The sequence below is a fragment of the Benincasa hispida genome, chromosome 7 (assembly GCF_009727055.1).
Source record: "Benincasa hispida cultivar B227 chromosome 7, ASM972705v1, whole genome shotgun sequence".
Taxonomy (NCBI): Eukaryota; Viridiplantae; Streptophyta; class Magnoliopsida; order Cucurbitales; family Cucurbitaceae; genus Benincasa; species Benincasa hispida.
This window is the reverse complement of record NC_052355.1, coordinates 39742402-39760979: the sequence shown is the minus strand read 5'-3', so window position 1 is coordinate 39760979 and position 18578 is coordinate 39742402. Positions and strand designations below refer to the sequence as shown.

At 34.2% G+C, this 18578-nt stretch overlaps 3 protein-coding genes across 3 annotated transcripts; all 3 read left to right on the top strand.

The window, feature by feature from the left end:
• The first annotated feature begins 3474 nt into the window (after positions 1-3474).
• LOC120080880 (putative F-box protein At5g55150) lies at positions 3475-5691 on the top strand. The gene is made up of 2 exons (XM_039035546.1): positions 3475-3697; positions 4167-5691. The coding sequence occupies exon 2, from the start codon at positions 4196-4198 to the stop codon at positions 5444-5446; it is 1251 nt and encodes a 416-aa protein (XP_038891474.1). The 5' UTR covers positions 3475-3697; positions 4167-4195; the 3' UTR covers positions 5447-5691.
• A 3793-nt stretch (positions 5692-9484) lies between these two features.
• Positions 9485-13201, top strand: LOC120081811. The gene is made up of 6 exons (XM_039036981.1): positions 9485-10179; positions 10260-10465; positions 11226-11514; positions 11591-11676; positions 11755-11846; positions 12071-13201. Exons 1-6 carry the CDS (start codon positions 9868-9870, stop codon positions 12319-12321), a joined length of 1236 nt encoding a protein of 411 aa, XP_038892909.1. The 5' UTR covers positions 9485-9867; the 3' UTR covers positions 12322-13201.
• Positions 13202-16081: 2880 nt separating this feature from the next.
• LOC120081728 lies at positions 16082-17221 on the top strand. The gene is made up of 3 exons (XM_039036827.1): positions 16082-16354; positions 16460-16665; positions 16798-17221. Exons 1-3 carry the CDS (start codon positions 16262-16264, stop codon positions 17090-17092), a joined length of 594 nt encoding a protein of 197 aa, XP_038892755.1. The 5' UTR covers positions 16082-16261; the 3' UTR covers positions 17093-17221.
• The last annotated feature ends 1357 nt before the right edge of the window (positions 17222-18578 follow it).

Here is an 18578-nt window from a genome sequence, read left to right as displayed (position 1 = left end):
TCTTCTCACTCTCAAATCGTCCGATTTGTGGCACAAAACTTCAAAGAAGGATTATATATTCTACATATCCAGAGCATTGCAAGGACCATCCAGTGGTCATTGATATTCATCGCCATATAAACGAAATCCACATCTGCCCATTTGACAACAAATTTACTAGTGACGTAGTCCTTATACGTGTCTTAATCCTCCCATGCTAGGGCAACCTCCAGAAGTGTCTTATTCTTTATTCGTTTAAATACCCCGCTACGAGCATTAAGGTGACTCTGTCAAATAAAATGAGAAGTTAAGTAATGAATATAATGAGAAGTTAAGAAATGAAATATCAAAATTTACCGTTACACCAATTGGCAAGATGGTGAACTTGTGCATGCACATGTCGGGTCAGGTATAGAATTTTTCTTTCATAAAATAAAATAAAGTATTTATGGTCTGCACGAAAAATTACTGTTTTAGTAAAAGTACAAGATAGCCAACATGTAAAGAAGTCAAAACTAGGAAACTTACATCGAACTTGACCAACAAATTCGGGGTAATCAATTCCTTGAAGATTTGCTTAGCGAGTGGTTTAAAGAAGTTCTCTCGAACCTCGTTGTCTGTATTATCGTCCGAGATCTAGCCCATTATTTCTGTAAAGATATTGTGTGGAACATCATGTGCTACGTTATATATGACGCTCTGGATAGTGACGTAGCTACACTTGGGAAAGGATGCTTAACCACACTTTTCTTCTTTACTTGAGTTGGAGGTGTATATTTATCAACAGGTTTTCTTTTACGACTAATTATTCGAGATTCCTACATAAACAGATAACAAAATGTTACTCATCAAGAAATATAAAAATATAAACAAAGATTACTGATCCATAAATTACTCACTAGTGTAACTCCTTCTGTGATCGTAACAATCCCATAAGTGTCGGCCTCTGGGATGCCAGACATATCAGCCTCTATATGTGGCATGGTGAGTAAGGCAAACATGTCGGGCTTTGTTTGTGGGACGTCAACCTCTACAGGTTCGACATCAATTGGTGATGTTGTGGTGGTATCAGGCTGTAGAGGGAGGTGGGAGTAGGTGAAGTGGTGGTATCGGGTTGTAGATGAGGGATGAGAGTGTCAGAGGCAGTCGCATTATTGGCATCAGGATCCGGATATGGGATGGGTGACCTGGTCGTCTCCTCATTCACTGTGGAACCCTTCAATTAGTAAAGTAAAATGACGAGTTCACGAATACGTAAAAACTAAACACATAAAGACATAAAATGATAGTAAATGCAAACCTTGCACATAGACTGCAACAGTGACAGGATGGCCGACAATTGCCCTTTCATGTCCGTCATGTTTTCCTCCATACTAGATACACGACTATCTAAACCCGATATACGGCCATCCAACCTCAATAGTAAGTTGTCAATGGTCCGCAGGTACGAATAAATAGACTCTTCGGGATTGGCTCCCTCCCTATGGCAGGCAGTACACTCAAGACACTCCTCATCCACAGGTCGCTCTCTACGGGAGTCCGTAAGATAGACATCAAGTTAGTTCAACTCGTCCTCATCGTGTACATTCCCCATCACATCATGGAACATATCATCACTAGGTGTGTATGTCCTTCCTTCCACCCTTCCATATTCAGCATCCTCGTGCTCAGAATACTCAGGTTCATCCCCTCCCTCCACCCTGACAACTTCATCATTGTCATCTCCACGATGATCATCACTGTCACTTTCACTTTCAGGAATACCCCCATCACTAGTCGACCTATTTCCACTTTCAGAACTATCATCATCCGCACCTCAAATATAGGTCGGTCGTCCACTGGGGTATCTCAAGACTCCCTCTTAACATCTGACATGACAGTACCCTCTTTAACATTTATCTGCATTAACAATCCAGTAAACTAGTTATGTCAATTTAACAACCAGATAAACATATTATGCATAGAGTAAACGTACATCGAATATCTCTCTCTCGAGTACTTTGAAGGACATTGAGTGGGAGCATGATCATCATAAAATGCGGGGCAAAGCCACCTTGCTCCGCAATGTTCCCAGCTATCGATGAAGCTAGGATCTCGTACGTCCATACCTAAATAAAATTTAAAATATATTAAGAACAATAGTAATGTTAAATCAAACAACACGATTATTATGTTAAGCAAATTTACCTGGAACGCTTGTGGAAACCCACGTAAATAGTACTTCACAACATAATTTTTATTTCCTTTGACTCTCATCTTGTATAGACTGTTCTTATCATTCAATGCAGTCTTTAGGGCATCCAATGTTCTCTCCCAAATAATGGTACCTCAATCAAGACTGTTGTAGTACTCTAAGTTTTGAACGTCCTTAAAACGTTTAAGGTCCACTGCATTTTTTTGTTTGTTTTTCCCTATCATTGCAATCTCAGTATAGTAAACTATTGTGATCTTCACAGCATCATCATCATTTTCAAACTCCAAGTCCTTGTATTTTTCTTCAAGTTGACGGAGATGTAAGGTGTCCTTCATCACTCGATTACCAAAATACTTGATAGCAAGTTCATACGAGGATTGTTGGTTCTGATCAACTCATGTTGGGGATTGCCACAAACCAGTCATCAACAAAAAGTCATCATTCGAAAAAGTGACAACCTTTCCACAAACAGAGAATGACATTGAGTCTGATCTCGTCCTCTTCACTTCTCTCAGCAACATGTGATGGATAATTGGGCTATTAAACATCATGTCAACGTCTACAAATCGCTTAAAAACTGTTCTATTGAACATGTCCAACTGCCTTGGCGTAAGCTTATCTTTCACAATCTTGTTTGCATTAGCAATGTGGGCCAAGCTCATCACTTGACCGGGAAATCGATCGGCTTCGGGTATTTTGAAACGTGTTGCCATCTTAAATCACTCTTCATGAAATAAAGATTCAATCAGTTTACTCCTTCAGAAAAAAAAATTGTAAAACAACATTTTGTTTAAATCTCGCTGGATTCACTCTCTCCAGTGTCGCTCTCACTTATCTCACTCAAATTCTCTCTTTTTACTCATCTTCAACCATATAACAAATCGAAAACCATAAAAACAAACAAAAAAAAAAACCATAGGTTCACTTATCTCGCTCACATTCGCTCTCTCCGATGTCGCTCTACCGATTTCACTCTCACTTATCTCGCTCACAAGCTCTTTCTACTCGTCTTCAACCACAGAACACATCGAAAACTAAAAAAAAAACAAAAAAAACCATATCAGTGTATTTCTAAACCCATAATGACCCACAAAGTCCCATTACCGATAGTGTAAGACATTTTCAGGCACATATTGATAGATTTACCGATCAGATTTGATTTGTCGGCGACATTAGATCGTTTGCAAGCCGAAATGATGGATTCTAAAGAATTTTTTAGTTTATGAGCGATACGAAGTCGTTAGCCTTGGAAAATTTGAATGAAGAGTTTTTAGTTTTGGTGGGTTTGGTAAGAAGAGGAAGTCATTGGCGTCAAAAAAGACCGGGACACTGTGGGAGACAAGAATCGAGTTCAGTGGGGGCCGAGTTGCGGCTATTCCGCCTCCAAGTTCTGTTTATGCAAAAATCTTGCCCTTAGCGATCGTCGATTTCTTAGAGTGGATTCTGATTCAAGGGTCACCCCTCATATTTTCTTCTCGCGAGTCAACTGGCAACTTCCCACTTCGTTCGCCCCCAAATCCTTAGGTTTGTGGTTTCTCTTCACTCTGTGCCATTCTACTTGGGTCTTTTTGTATTTGACAATTTCAAGTAATGGGTCTTGCGAGGCGATTCATTTGCTCTATTTCATGTTTCGTTCTATGTGGGAGTTTCTTTTTATGCATATTCATTTTACTAATTGTTTGTGCCATTTGCTATTTACATCTTGGTGAAATCAAGGGGCACATAGTGTTATTGATTGCCGTTAAACAACAACATTTTGGTTTTAAAACCTATTCATTTACCTTCTGCTCATTTGTAAGGAACCCGTGTATTGAATTTTAGTGACGCAAGCATATTCAACTCTTGAAGTTGCATTTTCCATTCTTCAATGTTGTTTTGATGTCAAACTAATCGTTTGAGCTTTCTCCTCAACTTTGTTCCAACATGTGGCATTCGTTAGTTATTTTCCTATTATTTTCTTGAAAGTTTTATAAAACGGTTCATGTTCTTATAGATATAGACTTGGAGTCTTAATGTTGGAAAATGTTGAAGAGTAAAAGGAGGAATCAAAGGCAGAGGAAAAAGCGAAAGTTAAAGGATGGACGGGGAATTTCTATTATGGATTGGGCTGGGCTCCCGCGTGATATTCTTGTCTCGATCTTTGAGCAGTTATCTCTTGCGGATTGCGTATCAGTCGATAATGTTTGTAAGCTGTGGAGCAATATCCTTGCTGAACTTCCAAATTGGAAAAGGGGTGGATTTCCATGGCTTTTGATGTCAGGTCAAAAAGATAGAGAGATGAGAACTTCTGCCAACATTCTAGACAATCGAATTTGGGAAATAGAGCTTCTTGAGGCATATGGAGCTTATGTTTGGGGATCGTTTCAGGACTGGCTAATAATGGTGAAGGATCTTGGTTGTTATTCTCTTGAAGTTAGTTTGTTGAACCCTTTCTCTATAAGGAAGATCAACCTGCCAAGGCTTTGGAACTTCTATCACAAGATGGTCCTTTCAGGGTCTCCCACTGAGGAAAACACAGTTTATGCAGCCATTCATAGTCAGAATTGTGAAATTGCCTTTTGGGTTCAAGGGATAGAAGCATGGCACAAGTATAAACTCGAAGGTACGCCTTTTGAAGATGCTGTCTTCTGTAATGGAAGTCTTTTTCTTCTCTGCAATGACGGTAACATATTCCAAATCGAAGCAACAAGTATCATCTCAAATATTAGAGAAGATGAATGTGTTACATCTATTTCTGAGATCAAAGCACAGTTCCATAAAGTTAGAGGCCTGGAAATAAACAGTCAACATGTGTTGAAGTATCTCGTGGAGTCCTCAGGGGATGTTTTGCTGGTCTGTAGGTACTTCAGTGAGAGACCAGACGCCGTACTTGAAACAATCAATTTTGAGATATATTCACTTGATCTTTCTCAGATGTCGTGGGAAAAGGTTGAGTGTCTGGATGATCGGATTCTGTTTTTAGGTAAATGTTGTTCTAGATCTCTTTCTTCAACTGAACTTGGGATCGGCATCAGTAACCGTATCTATTTCTCCAATGATGATATCGCTCCTTGGTGGAATGAATGGGATTCGAATCATTTGAAAGGATTGTCTTCTCTTTTTGGACTTGACAACTCCTCGAGAAAAGATTGGGGAACCTTTCACATCGACAGAGACAACAGTGGAAAATTTTGTTTCCGTGGTAACCGTGACAATTGGGCGCCCATCTGGTTCACTGCACCTCTATGGTGGTATAGCAAGAACGTTGCTAGACAGTCAACTCGATATCGATAAAATTATGATGAAACTTATCATGATTTTGGGTTTAAGTGCTTGAGATGGTTGGTAATGAAAGAAACTGAAGTTTTTGATTATGTCATGCGATAGAGAATGTACATGCCTTACATGTAAATTGTTCAAGCTTCAAGAGTAGCGTTTAGAACGAACTGCGTAGGATTAGTACTTCTCTTTTGTATATGCTCTTATTTTGTCAGTATATATATGGCAATGCTCAGGATGATGTTTGCTTACTGATGAAATAGCAGAGTACTGGCTGTCCATTTGAATGTTCTTGGAATGAACTTGTTGGAAAAGAGGGTAACAGGTATGTTTATTTTTGGTTACCATTAACTTTACCCTATGTTTCAAAACTACTCATATTCTTTCAAAAGTAAGATGTAGTAATGCCCTTGATATTTTATAAATGTTTTAAAACTATCATTAGAGTATTAATCTGTTAGAATTTTGATTGAAACTGATAATGAAAAACTAGTGTAATGGTGACTTGAAACGGTGTGATGGTGACTTGAAACGGTGTGATGGTGTTCTCGGGCTCTAGTTTCCATTCCAGATCATTACTATACCTTTTAGGTCCCAATTTTCATAAAACGTTCTAAGAAACTTACTCAAGATAGTTTTGAAACATTTATAAAAGGTCGAGGGTATTATTGCAATGATTAAAAGTTTTAGGGGTATTCCTTTATAGTGGTAGTGAGGAGATAGTGTTCATTACAAACATAAGTTTGTATAATTTTGGTTTTGATTGATAACCATACTTTGGTTTTCCATTTTCATTCTTGAGAAACAATATATTTATGTTTTTCAAAATCTTACTCCCAAACTTTAACTTTGATTATCACTTTCTTTCTTGCCATAAAGAGCACACTTTAGCTTGGTTAGTGTTTCTATGTCCGACACGTATCAGACAGTTGGACGCTCCAATACTTATTTGACACGTATCGGACACTTGTTAGTACAACAAATATATTAGACATGCATAGAACACTTGTTAAGTAGATTAAAAAGACACATATATGACAATAATAATAAATTTTGAGTGTGAAATACATCAAACTAAATTTCTTAAACATATTAAACATATGAATGCATCAACTTAATTACCTTTGAACTTTCTTTTGGTATAAAATGATATATATTTTTTAAAATATATATTTTAATAATCATGTCCTTGTTGTGTCGTATCCTAGGTTTTAAAAATATGATGTATCATCTTGTCCGTGTCCGTGTCGTGTCGTATTTGTGTCTCGTATCCATATTTATACTTCTTAGTTGGCAATAAAAGCAATGATGATATTAGATATGTATGGTTTTTTTTTTAATGGTTATCCATCGGACCTTTGATGATATGGCTTATGTATTTACATATTTAAGAATATGTTTTGGATTCCAAATTGAAATAAAATTTGACATAATCATAATTTCCATAAAACCATTATTCTTTGAGGAAACTTGTAAACTTTTTGGCTGCCACATTTTTCAACGGTCAAATCATATCATATTATTTTTCTTTCTCAAAATAATAATAATAATAATAAAATAATGTTATAATACTATTCCAACTGCTACATTTTTCAACTGGATTTTGGCTGCTGAAATTTTCAATTAATTAAATTTACGATATAATATAGTGATAATAATAAACATACATGTGAAGAAGAATCATTTCCTAGTTGTTTCTTTCCTATGTTGTTGTCCACAATAATTGTCTGACTGTTCAAATATGGAGCACACTTCTGTAGTTTGCAGCCTCTTGATGTAATTTATTTCCATTTTTTTCTAAAAATAAATATTCAGTTGCTACCTTTTATTTATTTATTTTTAGGTAAAGTTTCATGTTTTTTGGTCTTTTTGCCTTTTTGTTACTGGTGGTAAAAGGGAAATTGCTCATCTTTTCAGAATTTTTCTTTAAAAGATAATGGGATTTATTATTAGATGAGACTCTCTCTATCTTCCATTGTTTCATTTCAATTTTTTGGTGACATTTATTTCTCTTTCTCAAGACTTAAAATATGGTTTCACTTTTACTCCTCTCACCCCCAAACAAAGCATTTGTTTTTGTAGTTTTATAGCTATATATGTATTTTGAAAACTAAATTAACTCTTTTCTATTCTGTATACCTTTTTTTTTCCTTTTTTAATAACATCAACTCACTTCTTAATTATTTGGTATACAAAAAGATGGAACATGTTTTTCCTTTTTATTGTTTATTTAAATTATAAATTTAGTTTATGAATGGTGAGGTTTCTATCCATTTGACGATGAACTTTCAAATTTTTTTAATAAATTCTTAAATTTTCAAATTCCAAAGAATCAACTTACGAGTTTGAAAGTTCAAGCCAAATAGACATAATTCATGAAGTTTCTGCAATAAGGACCCATTTGAATTCACTTGAGAAAAAATTGTTTTTTTTTAAGTCAATTCTATTTAAACACTTCTGATAAAAAAAAAAATTAAAATATGTTGAAATAGTTATTTTGAGTGGTTGTCAAACACTCTGATTTTTTTTTAATAAATTTTTTTTTAAATTAAACACTTAAATTTCTAATTTAACTTTATAATTTTGTACTTTGGACTGATATTCACGCTTCTTTTTTTCTTTGGATAAGGAACATTGGGAACCCATGTTTTAAATGAACCTTTTCTCTTTCTAATATTTTCTCCCATATTGAACTCGATACAACTTAATGAATTAATATCATTTAATACGTATATTATTAAAGTAATGAACTAAATCTCACTCACAAATAAATCGAGTCTCAAGTATCCTAAACTCAATAACACCAAATTCGATCCTATAGCAGGCATATGGTACGTTACGGTACGTAGACGTTTGTTGTTTATTTTATTTCCTTTTATTGGTCTCAATCAAGAGGTTTAAAATATCGATATTAATTGATTTTTTAATTTTATAGAAATAAAAAATATCTAAATTGACAAATAAACATTTTATGCAATATATATATATATATACTTGGTTAATTCTTTGATGTTTTGTGATTTTTTTTTTTACAAAATAATAAAAATGTTGATGTAATCCTTATGTGGATGTCAGAGCTTATATAAATATTAAAATTTAATACACAATTTCAAACAAATTAATAAAAGCTCATTATTCTTATTTTTCCATCATTACTTGTACAAGATGTAAATGTTGTTCCCTAATGAGACTATTTTTCATCCTCCTTTCCGTCTTTTGAGTCTTTATCCATGGGTTAAACTACAAATTTAAGTCTTTGAATTAATTTGTGTATATCTATCTTAAAATTTTTAAAATGGTCTAATATGTCTAATTTGTTTCAATAAATATAACATTTTAAAAAATCCAATTGATAGACTATATAGGAATCCTAAATAAAGAAATAAATAAATGATATATACTTGATTGCTCGTGTTTGGACCATACACGTGGCTCAGAGCTGTCAATCCAAAGGGGTCCACAGACCACATTCTAGTTGCGATTCCGAGATGCCCCGTAAATAATCCCTCCTCCATCCTCACCTAACCACATCTGCGCCTCGGATTTATTTTCTCTTTTGTCCCTATACGTTTCCAATTTCACACTTTTTGCCCCTAAACAAAACTTAAAAATTACCAACGTAGTCCAAAACCTGAATTTTTTTCAACTTGTTTTTGGAATTTTCGTGTGGCGGGACTTCACTTCACCCGCTACTTCTAAATATTAAAAAATTACATTCTATAAAATTATAATAGTTTGTCTCTTTTCGTCTTTTCCTCTCTCCTTTTACATTATTTCCCTTTTTAGTTATTGTCCCTTATATTTTAAAATTGGAAATCAAATTTCTAATTACAAATTTAGGATCTGATTTTTTTTAGCTTTTACATAGTCAGAGAGTAATTTTATAATTGAATATGTTAAAAATTATGGAAAATCCAAAGCAGCACGTTAGTAAGTGACAGTTTTTTTTTTTTTTTTTTTTTTTTTTAAAAAAAAGAAAATAACTTTTTGGAACGAAAAAAAGGAGATATTGATTTTCTTGACCATAAAAAGAAAGTGAAAAAAAGAGGTCTCTTAATTCAAGTCGTTTTTTCGTGGAACCGTTTGGATCTGTTTGCCATTCTTCATTTCTCACCCTTTCTGAAAACCCGCCTCTTCCCATTCGATTCACTGTGTTCTTCTTTTCCCCTTCCTTTCGATTCTCCGTTTATTCATCGCTACTGATTCTCCGATCGCTTCCATTCTCTTTTCCTTTCTGAAATTTCTTCATCGGCGATCTGTTTTCCTAAGCAGATCTCACGAATTGTTGTTTCTGCTGTTTGGATTTCCGATAATCACATCGCTCCTTATTTTCTTCAACTGCCAGTTCCTCCTCGTTGACTTTGAATACGGATTCTTACTGCAACTTCCAGAGGTTAGTGGTGTTCTTCGTCACTTCTTGTTGGTAGGCTGTCGAAATGTTAGGAGCAGGTGTACGGTTTGGTCGCGGCAAAGGGGAGGACCGATTTTACGATTCATCCAGAGCGAGGAAGGGCCTTCTCAGTCGTCAAAATGATAGGCTATGTACACCTCAACAAGACGCTTCTGCTACTACTCCATCCTATGCGGATAAGGATGTTTCGACACGCCCTGGGGATCGTTTAGTCTCTGATGAAGCTACTAAACCAGTTCCTTTTTCTAATCTACAGCCTGTTGTTTCACCATTAAGTAATCTCGAGCGGTTCTTGCAGTCGGTTACTCCTTCTTTGTCTGCTCAGTTTCTCTCGAAGGTTTGAGCAGATTTCTTTTACTTTTTAGTTGGAATTTCACTTCTTGATTTTGAGAAAGTTTGTGTGTTGTTTTCTTGCAGAGTGCGTTGAGAGGTTGGAGGACGTGCGATTTGGAGACGCAGCCTTACTTTGTGCTTGGGGATTTGTGGGAAGCTTTCAAAGAGTGGAGTGCTTATGGGGCAGGAGTGCCTCTTTTATTGAATAACACTGATGGTGTGGTTCAGTATTATGTTCCTTACTTGTCTGGCATACAATTGTACGCCATGGAATCGTCTACAATGCCAAGGTATTCAATATGCTGGAATCGATTGTCTTCTACCTCTTTTAATATATAAGCTTGATATGTTATTCTTCATTGGTGCATATCTGACACGAGACTTCTTAACCTGGGAGTTTCCAGTTTTTTTCTTTTTTGGTCTGATTTTTTTTTTTTTTGAAACTTTATGAAGGATAGTTTTTTCATATCAAATGATTTGATGTTCTACTTCTATTTTATCCCTATATTTTGTAGCTTTATCCTATGGACCATTGTGCTCATGGTTCGCAGAGAATGCTTCTCTTCTACCGAGGAGTCATTTTAGCTTTACCCAGATAGTCCTCGTATCTAGACAAAAGTTCCTCCCTTCTCTGTTGCATAACTTTTTCAACTTCAAACCAAATATGATTGCGTAGTTAATATCTCATTTTGATTAATGGTAGTATCAAGAGCTTTTTAGAGATTGAGAATCTGAACGCCATATTGTGTTTACTAATATGGTGTGAAAGGTCATTCAGGAAAATAGAGGTCAAGGGAAACACACTCATTTGGATAAATCTTTTAGAATTTAACTGCTATTGCTCGTAGATGGGGCCATTTCATCTTTTTGGTTCATCATATTCTTATGCTTTTGATTGTTGCTTGACATCATGAAGAAAGAAAAATTTATGTGCTTGCTGGGGCAGGATATTGTCCCTGAGTTTTATGAATTTCATTGTGAAATTTGCCATTTGTTTTGTTCTCTTACACTTTTTGTGATACTGATGCATATGCTTTGGTTGTTTGAAAGGCGATGGGGTGAGGAAAGTGACAGCGACTACAGAGATTCAAGTAGTGATGGTAGTAGTGATTCTGAAACAAAGAGAAGAATAAAACACAGTAGAGAACCACCCCACCATAATGATCCGACGATCACAGATCCTCTTAGAATGGATAGATTGTCTTTGAGGGACCAGCAGTTGGGACTTCATGAGGACTGCTCCAGTGATGAGGCTGAATCTTGCAATTCTCAAGGTTGCCTTGTATTTGAGTATCTTGAAAGAGACCTACCATATTCACGTGAACCTTTGGCTGACAAGGCAAGTGGTTTTCTGGTTGTGAGACCATATTTAGGTTTTCAGCTTCACATTTTTCTCTGTTATTTTTGACATACAGATATCGGACCTTGCTTCTTGCTTCCCACAGTTGAAAACAATGAGAAGCTGTGACCTCCTACCGTATAGTTGGATATCTGTGGCATGGTATCAGCATCTTCACATTTTTTATGAAAGCACTGTAATATCCATGGACTAATTGGCTTCCAACCCAAAACGTTTTAGGTACCCAATTTACAGGATACCAACTGGGCAAACATTGAAGGATCTTGATGCTTGCTTTCTCACATACCATTCTCTACACACACCAATCAGAGGTAATTGAATTTCTTGCCAGTTTGACATGCAAGTCCATTGTTCGTGCATGCTTTTGTCTTATTATTATAATTTTTACTATTTCAATTTGAGTTAATTTTCTTATTCTATTGTGTCCTTGAGAATATATATATATATATATATTTTGTTTATAGTATCGTGTGAATATTTCATGGCATCTTGATATATCTGAGAATAGCATAATCATTTTCTTTATATTTTTTAGATTCTCAAAGCCCACCAATACCTTTTGTAGCATATCGCTGTAAGACAGATGGTGCCGAAAAGGTTTCTTTAAGAATTTTTGGACTTGCTTCATACAAGTTTAACGGGTCGTCATTGTGGGTGCGAAATGGTGGAGTTGAGCATCAATTGGCAAATGACCTCTCACGAGCAGCTGATAAGTGGTTAAGAGATCTCCATGTCAATCACCCAGATTTCCTGTTCTTCAGCCGCCGAGATGCAACACCTTACTGATACAATACTCTTACCTACTAGAAAACTAAAGTTCGCATGTTGTGGCCCTGCAAAAGAATCCCGAAATTTGGTGGATTTGCTGTATGCTTGGTGAAGGTGGGGTGGTTCACTCATTTGCTTTCGCTAAGGTGGAAGACTGGAGGAAGGTTAAGCATGGGATAGGTCACAAAATTTGGAGGCTTTAGACGGTCGATGAGCACATGCCTGACGTAGTAACAAAGACCGAAAAAAAGTGAAGGCGTAAAACGTTAGAAAACATTGCTGTAAGGCACGCTGGTTTGGCAAGGTAGATGTTGGTTCAATATGTATTAATAAGCAGGTTTTCTTGTTTGCTTTCGCCTCTCTTTATTTATCCCCAGAAGTGCCATCATTGAGAAATGAGGCCTTCTTTGATCTCTCTGACTGATGGTCCTAATTTTGTTAGAATGTAATGTTGTTTAAGGGGATTTTAATAGGTTTTATTCAGGATCTCGGATGCATCAGGTATTGATCTGTATTGCAGGAGTATCCTTGACCATAAACTGGTTATAACGATTAGAAATGTTTATGGAAAGCGTAAAATACGCCCTGGTCTTGGGCTTATTTCCGTGCCTGGTTGGTTTTCTTCTTCTTCCATTTCAATAGAAATGGTGAAATTTTGAAGGCATGTGCATACCCTTCTTAGTTAAACATGTACTTGAAGATATGAGTCTTTTCCTTGGGTTTTCTACTGCTCGTTTTTGTCAATGTCAGGTATCGTGACTCCGATTGATGCTTGATGACTTCGTGTTCTATTCTCATCTGTCGAAATCGTAAGTCTTTGGAACCCCAGACTTACTTTCTGCTTTACGCAGCCAAAGCCAGAAGACTCATTACAAAGTTTCTGATTCTACCAATCTAGGCAAGTTTTTCTAATTCTAATTAACTGTTTACGATGTCTATGAATTATGATGCTAAATGTTGATTGAGTGATTGATATTGCAGTTGAATTGGAAAAAAAGTTTCGGTGTTATAGTATTAATGTGTAGTTTTTTTTTTTTTTTTTCCATTTAGTCCTTGTTGAGTCAAAAGTTTCAATTATATTATTGATATTTTAACTTCTCTCAGTACTCTTCTCGTATATGAATGTTAAAATTGGATTATTATAAGCTCACATGGTGTTATTATAATATTTAGTGAGTTGGTACAAATTCAGAGTTGAAATTAGGGCATTTAAAATCCTTAGCTTCCTACTAATTCCTCCAAATTTGTATAGGATTAGCGGTGGTTTCAATCTATTTTTCCTTTTTCTTTTACCAACTCTCTAAATAATATCCTGACATGTGAGTATGTCAATGGTGGTCATTTGTTTAGAGAATAATATTTGAGATTACCGGAGAGGAGAGGAGAAAAATAAACCAAAGACATTATACACACACACACACACACACATTCCTATAACTATTGAAAAGTAATGAGTAAAATAATGTGACTGTCCATATTGCTCTCTTGGTTGGCCACGTGTTATGCGACTAACCTTACACACCTTCACAATCAGAAATTTTTTTAATATGTGGCACATCATTAAATAATTTATTATGATATTTTAGGAGTTTAACGTAACTCTCAAGTGTTTTTATATGGTAAGCAATAAATTTTTCCTTAATAATTCTAGGGAAAAAGGAAGTGCTGAGTACCTTAACAAGCTGGATGTTTCAAGAGTGTTTATACTCTTGAAATTTTGTTTGTATTTTTTTTTTTTTCAACTTTTTTTGCTATAAAAAGTAAATACTTTTTTTATAATTTAAAATATCCCTTATAATTATGTATAACTTGTTTGGAGTGTTTGATTAGAGCAAGTGAATTTGAAGATGCATTTTTATGTATTCTACTCTCATCACATATAAAAAATAAATTAAAATATTTTTAAAAAAATGTAAAAAAGGTAAGTATTACATCTGAATATTTTTCTTATCATTATTAACCTTGGCATCCCTTTAAGCATTTGGTATTTTTCACATCTTTCACTTTCTGAGGAAAAAGAAGAGAATATTTCCCTCTCGTAGAAAGATAATAAACAAGAAACATCAATGTAAGAATAAAAGGGTATAAAACAAAAGGGATTCTCGAAACCAATAATGCATGAAAAAGAAAAAGAAAATCAAATTAATTAATAGAATAAGATTTAAATGACTACAAGTTGACACAGCGTTACTGATTACCCCTTCAAAATTCATTTAAAAGCCTCGGACTCATAATAATTGCTGTCTTTAACCCTAATTAATCGTAAAATACAATTTATTTTATTTTATTATTTTTTTAATGCAAAACAACGGTGGGATGGAAATTAAATCTCTCTATATTTTCGAATTTTTTTTATTATAGTGTTTATGTTTTTAAAATATCAATTTTGGTCTCTATGCTTTTAAATTGGATCATTTTAATTTTTCATTTTTTTTAATCTATTTTTTCAATTGAAATTAAATTTTAACACAACGATTCGTTCACTATATTTTTTTAAAATGCATCCATAAATTTGGGAGAGGAACACTAAAATCAATTACATTGAACTAATTGATAAAAATGAACCAAATCAAACCAACAATTCGACTTTTACTGAAGGGTTAGTTCAATTCGATTCAATTTTGTTACGAAACCGAACCGTTAAGAGTCCTAATAAAATTCCCGTTAGAAATGTATAAGTTGATACTAAAATAGTTACTTTTAGTTTTTAGGGAATAATACTTTTTTGGTCTCTATGTTATAGTTCTAGTTTCTATTTGATCTTTAGGTTTTAAAATGTTATACATTTAGTTTTTAAGTTTTGAGTTTTGTTTCAATTTAGTCCATAAGTTTCAAAATATTATAATTTTACCCTTGAAATTTGAATGTTATTTCAATTTGGTCCATTTGAGATTTTACATTTTCAACGTCAATTTTTCATTAAATACTTACTTTCAATTATTGACGTCATTTTCTATAAATTAATTAAAAATAATTAGAAGTAATTTTAAATTTAATTTAAAAATGATAAAAATAGTAAAACTTAATTAATTGTAATTCTTTTACTCTTTTTTAATTTACAAACATAAATTAACTCCAGAAGACAGAAAATAAGTATGTAGTAAAAAATTGAGGTTAAAAGTGTAAACCCCGAGACATAGGAACCAAATTGAAGCAAAATTCAAATGTCAAGGGTAAAATTATAGCATTTTAAAACCTAAGGATTAAATTAAAACCAAATTCAAAACTTAAGAACTAAATGTGTGATATTTTGAAATCTAGAGATTAAACATAAACTAGATCCAAAATCTAGAGACTGAAAAAATATTTTTTCTTAATTTTTAATAATAAAGGAGTAAAAATAGACCTTTTAAAATTAAAAAATATATATATATATATAGAGGTGGTTCTATAGTATTTTAACATAGTCTATTCAACTTGTGGAGAGAGATTAAATGTCGGAGAAGCTCACGTTGGCCTCAAAAGCATTTCTTATTTACCATCCATAGACCATATCTTATATCCAAATATTCTTTTAATTAATAAACCAAGCATGGAGGATAACCTCCTATAGCCGGTGAGATAACCGGAAAACAGGGACTTCAATAGTCCAAAAAGCGGTCCCACTTCTAAATAAACGAAGCAAAAAAGCAAAACTCATGTAATAGAGTAAACACCATAACTAAGAAAAGTCACCCAATGAAATATTGCCACGTATGAAGCTCAAATTTTAAACCAAACTTATTGGTGATGATAATGGAACACAGTAAAAAAGATAATGCAGAGAATCAAAACTCAACAGTCAGAGGGGCCACTGAATCAAGACCTCGGCAGCCATCCCAAGAAAAGCAAAAGCCCCAGCTCCGCCACATTCTTCAATACCAAAATCCCCAAATTTCATCAGAAATCAAATTAAATTTCAAATTCTGAAGCCTTCCCAATTCTTTTTCTTCTTCCTCCTTCAACAAAAGGGCCAATAATGGCACTCTCAGCTATTGTTTTGGCCACCATCACCTCTCTTCATCTCATAGCCTTCGTCCTCGCCGTCGGCGCCGAGCGCCGCCGCAGCACCGTAAGTTTCTGAGCTCACTGATTCACTAACCCTTTTCATTGATCTCTGTAATTGAAAAGCTTTTATATTTCTTTGTACTCTGTTTTTTGTTTTCTTTTTGTGAAGGCTAAGGTTGTACCAGATGAGTACGATGAAAAGACCTATTGTTTGTACGGCACCGACGCATCGACGGTGTACGGACTGTCGGCGTTCGGTTTACTTCTGATAAGCCAAGCGGTGGTTAACGGCGTTACTAGATGTTTCTGCTGTGGGAAAGGTTTAATTAGTGGAAAAACCACCACTGTCGCCATTTTCTTCTTTGTCTTTTCTTGGTATGTTGTTTGAAAATTGGTTAATTTATTTATATGGGTTTTGAAAACGACACAAAACCCACCAACCCCATCAAAGAAAAATCCAAACTTGATGGCGAAATTAGTTTTAATCATATGACTCTGTTGTTATAGGATCAGCTTCGTGGGAGCAGAGATCGCACTGTTGGCCGGATCGGCGAGAAATGCTTACCACACAAAGTACAGGGCGGCATTTGGGGTTGAAGAATTGTCGTGTACGACTCTCCGGAAGGGGGTGTTTGCCGGCGCCGCCGCCATGACGGTGCTGTCGATGGTGGGTTCAATTTTGTATTATTGGATGCATTCGAAAGCTGATACAGGGGGATGGGAGAAGCATCAGAATGAAGGTGTGGGCATGGCGGCGGGTGTTCATGATCTGAAACAAAATGTTCAATTTGAGAAGGCGTAGGGCTTAGATTTGTTTGGTTTTTAGTTTTGGTTTTGTGATTTCTGAGATGATTATTGTTGTTATTATAATGGGAAAGTGTTTGTAAAGCACTCGTATCAATCATCAATCAAGCTTTTGGCTTTTTTTTCTTGTCTTTTGCTTTCTTTATTCGAGTGTGTCTCGTATTTTAAGGAGTTTTTTTCTCTCCTTTTAGAACGCGTCGTTTTGAAGTTCCAACTTTGAATTTTGCCATTAAGAGATTGAATTTATCGATTACTTCTAAAAGTTTAGGGGTGATATCAATTTTTACCTTTTTAAACCATCAACTTTCATTAATGTTTCAATTTACCGCTTTAATTACGGTTTGAAAAATTGTGTTTGAAAAATTGTGTGTTAAACTTATAATTCTATCTATTAAACTCTTAAATTTTTATAAACGAATCAATTTAAAATTTCTAGATAGAATTTCTTTTAGATTTACTTTAATCATCAATTTTATTAAATTGATTTTTCAAAATGTCAAACACATGTTTGAGAATTGATGTATATATGATTTTTAAAAGTAATTGTAATGAGAGGTATAAATTAATTGACTTTTGAAAAATTAGGAACTTAATTGACTTAAATTATAAGTTTCAAGCCAAAAGTGAGCTTAAGTAATTGACACAGTCTACCTCCTTAAAAGTTGGAGTTTGGATCTCCATCTCTATAATTGTTATAGAGAAAAAAATTATAAGTTTTACAAGATATTAATTGAACAAAATTTGAATGAGGATATACATTAATACAATTACGAAAGTTTAAAGTTTAAATTGATATAATTATTAGTTCATGATTTTCATTGATTTTTTATACTATCCTTAAAACTTAGGAGTATAAATCAATATTTGTCCAAATATATATATGTTTTATGTTCTATTTCTTAGTAACCACATAGTATAAATTGGATATAGAATCCCACCTCTCGATGATGAAACTTAGCTGCATGTGCTTGTTTTCCTTTGGGATTTAGATTAGAATTATCTCATATAAAGAGATTGGTACATTATATAAATACCTCTTTAAGGTTTATGATATAATTTATTAAAATATGGACTTTCTAAAGTTTCATGAGTACCTGTTTAGGAGGTTGAAATCTAATTAAGATTATTGAGAATCAGGATTACGATAAAATATTAAAACAAGGGTTGAAATGAGATTATGAAGCGGATAAACAATGTTGGGTTGAAATCGGTGGAAGGGAATGTAATATGGATTAGAAAAATGGTTGTAAATGGCCAAAACATGAGTGTGGTTTGAAAAATGACAATTTTTTGAATTTATTGAAATATAGTCAGTGTATTTGAGAAGGGATCCACCATTCATAAAACTCTTCCATATTTATCCTTACAAATGTGAAGGATGTATGTTGTTACACGAATTTTAGGTAGTTTTGATACGATATTTACAACTAAATTTGACTAAGATTTGATTTATATTTAAAAACTTAAAGATTGTATCTTTTAAT